This window comes from Rattus rattus, chromosome 1 (genome assembly GCF_011064425.1).
Source record: "Rattus rattus isolate New Zealand chromosome 1, Rrattus_CSIRO_v1, whole genome shotgun sequence".
In the NCBI taxonomy this organism is placed as follows: Eukaryota; Metazoa; Chordata; class Mammalia; order Rodentia; family Muridae; genus Rattus; species Rattus rattus.
Window position 1 is genome coordinate 261,789,762 of NC_046154.1, and position 7,336 is coordinate 261,797,097.

The following is a 7,336-nucleotide window of genomic DNA, read 5'->3' on the forward strand; positions in this document are numbered from 1 at the left end:
GCCTACACCCCTGCACATATATATGTGCACTCACACACAAGAAGGAAGTCCTGTACAAAGTATAAGACAAGATATGGTGAGAGCGCCTTCAATTCCAGCCCTGGGGAGACAGACAGAGTTTGGCCAGCCTGGTCTATGTAGCAAATTCCAAGCCAGCCAGGTTACAAAGTGAGATCTTCTCTAAAAACCTGATCCACCTCTTCGTGTGCAGGCTCCTTGGTTTGAGGCTGTGAGATAACAGCTCAGAGAGGCGGGAACCTTCCATACTGCCTCCCTCCAAAGCTGCAGGCTCTTTCCCAACACCCCAGACCTGCTGGGGATATGGTTTCTCCTGGCCAAGCCCCCAGTTTCCGAGATCCACTCTTCACCAACACGGGGCAGCCCAGCTCTCTCGCCCTCCTCTTCTGCCTTTATTTAGGTGACGGTGCACCAAGCCTGATCCATGCAGCCTTCACGTGTGACTCTAACAACATCATGCCTCAGAATTCTCTACTAAGCTCCAACCCAGGAATTAACTGTCCCTGAGGTGTCTCAGGGCTGTCTGTGACACCTCTGCCTGTGCCACATCTGCAGCAGCCAAGAGCTTCTGCTTCCCCAGAGTTAATCTGGCCCAGGTTTGATGAGGAGACATGCCCCTGCTCTGGATCTGCAGTGCCTCTCAGCATCAAGTCAAGCAGATCCTGTGACCAAGGTCTGGAACATTCTATACTCTCCATGTAACAGTGATTCAGTTCATTCACGACAGAGTCAGGGCTTGGCTGCATCCCTTGGAGAAGACTTCCTTCTGTCCTGATAGATTTGAAGCCAGAGCGGAGGCCACACGTGAAGGCAGCACACAGCGGGCATTCATACCTTATCACTGTGGACTTCCTTCTGTCCTAATAAAAATAGCACGAGCCACGTCCGATGTTCTTTGGTCTGAAGATGGGGGCGGGACTGTGCTGTAGAAGGCAGGCACCTTCTCGGGCCACATGAGCTACCGGAGCTCAAACCCAGGCAGCATGGGCCCACCAGTGTTCTGACTGCTAGGCCACACTGCCCAGAGCTGAGCTTGAGGCTGACAGAAGCAAACTGAGGGACAGGAGGAGCTAGAAGGAGAAAGGCAAGCCTGTTCTCATAGCTTTGGCCCTAAGTCAACTATGCCTGAGTCCAGCCTCCTCCTCAGCCTTATCTCTCAAGTGGGTTAAGAAATTCTCTTCTCTGTAAACCAGGCAGTTTGTTTTCTGTGGATGCTGGCCTGAAACGTCCTCATTACGTAAGACCGTCTGAGTGAGAGACATAAGGCCACAAGCAGATTTCACCTGGCCTGTCTCTCCCTGATCCTCACATGCATCTGGGGACCGAAGCCTGAGAGCCAAGCTCCAGCTCTGGCCATCTGCCTGGTTTATGACGTCACATCCGTGCTGCCTCTTCATTCCCAACTGTTCTGCCCTCAAATGTGCTCCAGCCTCCTAAGGTCTAACTCCTGAGTGGAAGCCTCCAGACTCCTGCCTGTCCCTGTCCCTGACCTCTGGGTGTCACTCCTCTCTAAGCCCTTCTGTGGGGCTGCATCCCTCCCCCCTCCCCTCCCTCCACCAGGTGACAGATGCTGGTCAAGCACGGCTGGCTGCCACTCGGGGAGGTGGCCTTCACCAGTTCCCTAGCTGGGAACGCCTGCGTTTGGCTTTCCCCACCTGGGCGTGGTTTGTGGTCTATTTTAACCTCAGTCTTTGGACCCCACTGTCTGTGAGACTAAAAGCTCCCTGAGGGCAGAACTTTCTTCTTTTCACCTCACGTCCAGTTTCCAGGGCACATCGAACATCAATCATCAGGCAGCACTGAGGAGAGAGAAACTAAGAAATCAGCTGTGTCCCTAGGAGCCCGACAGATCCCCCTCTCCCTTCCTTTCCTCTTCTTCCCTCCCATCCTTGAGCTTCCTTCCTCTCTGGCTTAGTTACTTCTCTGTTTCTAGGTAACCCACCATAACCGAGGCAACTACGAAAGGAAGGCATTTATGGGGCTTATGGTTTCAGAGTGTGAGTCCATGCCCATCAGGATGTGAGCCTGGCGGCAGGCAAGCAGGCACGGGACCTTATATCCTGTGACACATCCAAGAGGCAGAGAGAGCAAGCTACCTGGTAGTGGTCTGAGTCTTCTGAAACTTCAAAGCCCACTACCCAGTGTTACACTTACTTCCTCCTCTTTCTCCTCCTCCTCCAAGGCCACACCTCCTAATCCTTCCCAAACAGTTCCATCAACTGTTCAAGCATTCAAACATATGAGCCTGAGGGGCCGTTCTCATTCAAACCCTTGCCCTCTTTCTCTCTCCTCTTTTCTCTGGAAATGGTCAGTGTGGGGGTCCAGATGAGATGTCCCTATGGTCCCTAGTTGGTGGCACTGTTTGGGGGACTTAGGAAGTGTGACCTTGTTGGAGGAAATATGTCAGAGGCAGGCTGTGAACATTTAAAAGTCTCACACCATTCCCAGTGTGCTCTGTTTTTTTTTTTTTTTTTTTTTTTTTTTTTTTTTTTAGAGCTGGGGACCGAACCCAGGGTTAGGCAAGCCCTCTACCACTGAGCTAAATCCCCAACCCGTGTGCTCTGTTTCTTGTTTTGTGGTTCAAGGCATGAGCTCTCAACGCTTAGCTTCCAGCTGCCCCTGCCGCTTCAGCTGTCAATGCTTGACATTATGGATCCTGTCCCTCTGAAACCATAAGCCCCCAAATAAACTTTTTCTCCCATAAGTTGCCTTGGTTGTAATGTTTTATCACAATATAACAATATTAACACAGCCAGGCTTGGGAAAACAGTGTCCCTTGGTAATTGTAGTATACAAAACCTTACAGAGACAGGCAAACACATTACCCACTGGGTCCACACTCACACTGATGGTGTCACTTTATTTCAAAGATGAGGGGACTGTGGCTTGGGAAGGTTTATAAAACCCACTCTCAGGGTTGGGGATTTAGCTCAGTGGTAGAGCGCTTTAGTAAGCACAAGGCCCTGGGTTCGGGTCCCCAGCTCCAAAAAAAAAATAGAAAAAAAAAAAAAAAAAAGAAAAAGAAACCCACTCTCAGAGAAGTAAATGGATACACACATGCACACACACATACACATGCATAAACATACATACATGCACAGACACCCAATCATACTATAGGCATACTCACACATGTACAACATGAACACATGCACACACACACACACACACATACGCACAACATGCACGCACAGAGAGAGAGAGAGAAGAGAGAGAGAGAGAGAGAGAGAGAGAGAGAGAGAGAGAGAGAGAGCTCTAGTTGAATAAAGCCAAGCTCTTGATCACACTGACTAGTAGGAGTCACGCCCAGTGGACATCATATCTACCCTCGGTTCTAAACCAGCTGTGGTGGGTCCTGTCTGTAATCCCCGAGAGGCTGCAGCAGGAGGATTACCAGCTCAGGGCCATCTTAGAGCACACACCTAGTTTTAGGTCAGCTTGGGCTATTGTAAACCCTTTCTTTTTTAAATATTTTTTTAATTTATTATATATAAGTACACAGTAACTGTCTTCAGACACCAGAAGAGGGCATCAGATCTCATTACAGATGGTTGTGAGCCACCATGTGGTTGCTGGGAATCTAACCCAGGACCTCTGGAAGAGCAGTCAATGCTCTTAACCACTGAGCCATCTCTCCAGCTCCTTGTAAACCCTTTCTTTAAAAAAAGAAATCTACTAGAAGCAGGCCAAATTGAGGGGAGACGAGGAAACAAACCAAGAATCCCGAGGGTCAAGGGCTGGAAACAGACCACACACTCGGAGCTGCATTACTGGCCTCATTTAATAGCAAAGCCTTGGGAAGTGGTGTGGCTGCCGGATGGCTGACGCACTCTCCAGATGGGAGGTGCTCACCCAGGTTCTCAGCAGGAGTGGGCCACTGGGTTGTCAGATGCCGCTGCCCCTCTGGCATCAGGCAGAACAGGAGCCGCTCGTGTCCACAGAGGCCTGGTGTGCACAGGGCACGCCAGTGTCCACACAGCTGGGGCTTAAAGCCAGTGCCCATGGCAATCGCCAAGCGGACTCACTTGTTCTGAGCACGGGGCTCCTCCTGCACCCACTCCAGGAGCATCGAGAGCCTCTCAGAGGAGGCTGACTCCAGGGTCCCAGGATGAGGAGTCACCAGTCCGCTGTCTTGGGTCCTTCATCATCTGCAGCACAAATGGGGGCGCAGGTGGGCAGCAGGTGAGGGAGAGGCTCAGCACCTGTAAGACTGGAGGGAGCAGTCGGCTGAGGAGACCTGACGTGATGACCTCAGAGCGTAGGTTAGGGCAGGGTGTCAGTTCACCCAAAGCCTTTGCCAGGCAGACTCAGGTTAATAGAGGACAGGGGGATCCAAGATGTCTTCCCTGCTTCTCAGATGCCCCCTGCCCACACCGATCAAGGAGGAGAGGACAGCATCCCCTCTTCCATTTTCTGGATCCCCTCGTCTCTACCCAGCTGAAGAGCCTTGACCAGAAATCTGTAATTCTGAGTATCTTTCCCTGCCTCCTATCACTTAGGCTCCAGAACACCGCATACTCATTCCCGACACTGAGCCCAAGGGAGGTCAGAGGCAGGAAGTCCGATGAAGAAACTGTTGCCTGCCCCCTCTCCCAGCTCTTAGTCCTGTGTAAGCAGACGAGATGATGCCAGAGACACGGCCTTTCCTGCCAGCACGCATCCCTAACGCCACAGGGACTTGGGCTTGGATCTTCTCCATCTGTGTCTACTCCAGCAACCCTCTGAGCCCCTCCCCAGTTCCTCAGGTCCCAGCCGGGAAAGCTGAGCCCAGCTGGTAAGGAGCTGCCCTGCATCTGGAGACTGCTCTGGCGAGGCAGCTGAGGAAGTAGGGACGAGAGGGGGTAGTGACAGTGAAGTCTTGGGGTTGCGGTCCCTAACTCAGCCTACATGCTCCATCTATGCCTGTGATGGTCCCCTGATGGGGACAGGAGGCCGTGCTTTCCCGGTATCTCTGGGAAAGAAGGGAGAATGGACCTAGGAGGCCGAGCTCAGAGCTGAGGGCCTCACGGCTCAACTCCAGCTCTACCGCTCTCCAGAGCCTGCCACCTGTTTGCCCCTTTGAGCTTCACCTTTTGTCAAAGTTTCTCTGGGTGTACCTGCTTGTCAGTGAAGGGGTTCAAGGAATCCAGACACCCTCCGTCCCACTGAGGAGAGGGAAGGAAGGCGCATGGCGGGAGACAGCAGAATGTATCAGGAGGCAGGCTGGGAGGAGCCTGATACGACTGCAGTTCCCCAGTGCCCAAGGCTCTGTCCACCACCCCCATGCCAACACACATGCACACACACACACACACACACACACACACACACACACACACACACTGCACTGCCCTGGCGGTGCACTCCAAGGCTGTGGAGGAGACATCTCAGAGGTGAAATCTGTCACTCTCGAGGTTAATATGGCACGGCTGCCCAGAACGGGTGCCAACTCCTTAGCTGCTAAGCAAGGATCACACATCGTCAGCTTCACAGCAGATTACCTGAACCTAGCCGCACCCTCAGCCCCTCACCAGGCCATCACCACAGGCATCCCGCGCCATTGCCTTCTTGGCAGCAACTTGAAAGTAGGAGCCTTGAGAGTCACCAAGAACCGGCCACTCACAGAAGTCCCCAGAAGCCCCTACACAGCTGCATATCAACGGGCGGGTGAGAGCACCCCCATCCCACGGTTCAGTCTAAGGTGGCCTTGGGCTGAAGTTACTTTGTTCTTTGGGCCACCCAGCTCCTTCTCTCCAGATGGTTCCCGTCCTTTGGAGGCAGGAGACCCAGACGCAGCCCCCACAGCTGGGAATACTCAGCCTCACTTCTACTTCCTACTCCAAGGCTCCTGCAAGAAACCTTACCATCCCCACCCCCAACTCAGAGCACAAAGCTCCTGACTGAGCTACCCGTGAGCAGGGGTCGGGGAGGGGGCTTTGACACAGCTCTCTATCGCCACGGTTCACCCATACAACCAGGGGTACCTCAAGTGGGAGTGAAGAATCTCCTCTACCTTCACCTTCGTGGACCCCAGCCTGCCCACTCCCTCCATGGACGAAAGCTCCAGGAAGGAGACAGCAGCAAGCTGAGAGCTGAGGCTGGGACGGACGGCCCTGCTGAGTCCAGCAGACCGCGAGTGGAGCTGGGCAGATGCAGAGTATGGGGCAACACAGGTACTCAAAGAGCTCCGGTTCCCAGACCACTACAGCCTCCCGCCCTCCTTTACGCACATGGGCGCAAAGGCTGTCTGTGCCTCAGAGGCACAGGGATCCTCCAGCTCTACCCTGGCCTTGAGCAGCTGTCTGGCTGCACCCAGTGACGTTCACTTACTGACAGAGGCCATCCCTGTGCCCACCCCACGCAGCTCCAACCCCACTCTCCCTGTGCCTCGAGGCTCTCACCTGCGCAGGGCTTGCGGGCCGGACCTTCTGCTGTGCCCCACAGAAGTGAGCTCTGGATGGCCGAGAAGGGGCTTAATCTCCAGAGCAGCTGACAGTTAGGAGTCTTCGTCCCCTCCACAGGCACTGGGCTCGGCCTCAGGGGATGAATGCCTTTCTCGAGCTAGCAAGGCTATCAGGCCCTGGGCACGGAGGAGGAGTCCACCACCCAGGAACAGGATCCCACAGAGCACCAGAAGCGACAGGACGCCCAGCACGACTGCCTGCACCAGGCGTGGCCCCTCCGGGGATCGGAGTGGCGACCCAGACTGGTTGCAGCAGCTCAGCCAGGCAGCCTTGGCTGCAGCTCCCACCTGTGAGACGTTCATGCTCCTGCCAGCTACCCAGATGTGCACTACCCTGAGTTGAGGCTGTGTCAGATGTCTCTAAGGGGCGGGCCTCCCGGGGCTCTACCGCCCACTCTACCCAACTGCATGCTGAGAAAACACTCAGGCCCCTCCTAGGCGGGCTCCTCCGGGGTGGCCTCTAGGTCTCCTCTGGCAGGCTGTATTCTTAGGCCCAGCCTATCTGTTCTCCAATCCCATGCCTATAATTCAGAATTGCTAGGTAAGCTCAAAAGGCCTGTTTCCAAAGCTCTTTTCCCTAAAAAAGGCAAAGATTCTGCATCCTCGGGGTTTTCAGAGCTTTTAAGAATTCTTAGACCCCATCCCAGGTGCCGACCACTCCAAGCAAAGCAAAACGCTTTCTGTCCCTGAACTACAAATTCAACACTTCCCACCCACAGTGACAGGCTGAATGGTGGAACCCTTCCCTCAAGGCAGGTAAGCAGAACACAGGACTCCTCCAGACCCCAGGGCAGAGAGAATGGCGAGAAGTATGCAGATGGCAAGGCCTTAAATCCAGTCTTCCTCTCCTGCGTTCTTGGCCAAGGAATTCTATTT

The 7,336-nt window shown here is 53.9% G+C and overlaps 1 protein-coding gene across 1 annotated transcript; it reads right to left on the reverse strand.

The window, feature by feature from the left end:
• Positions 1-6,407: 6,407 nt before the first annotated feature.
• On the reverse strand, positions 6,408-6,763 carry Smim41 (small integral membrane protein 41). The gene has a single exon (XM_032890951.1). It carries the CDS (start codon positions 6,761-6,763, stop codon positions 6,494-6,496), a length of 270 nt encoding a protein of 89 aa, XP_032746842.1. The 3' UTR covers positions 6,408-6,493.
• Positions 6,764-7,336: the final 573 nt, after the last annotated feature.

Excerpts from the sequence above, each read along its gene's own strand:
- Smim41 (XM_032890951.1), bottom strand. The coding sequence starts at position 6,763 with ATGAACGTCTCACAGGTGGGAGCTGCAGCCAAGGCTGCCTGGCTGAGC.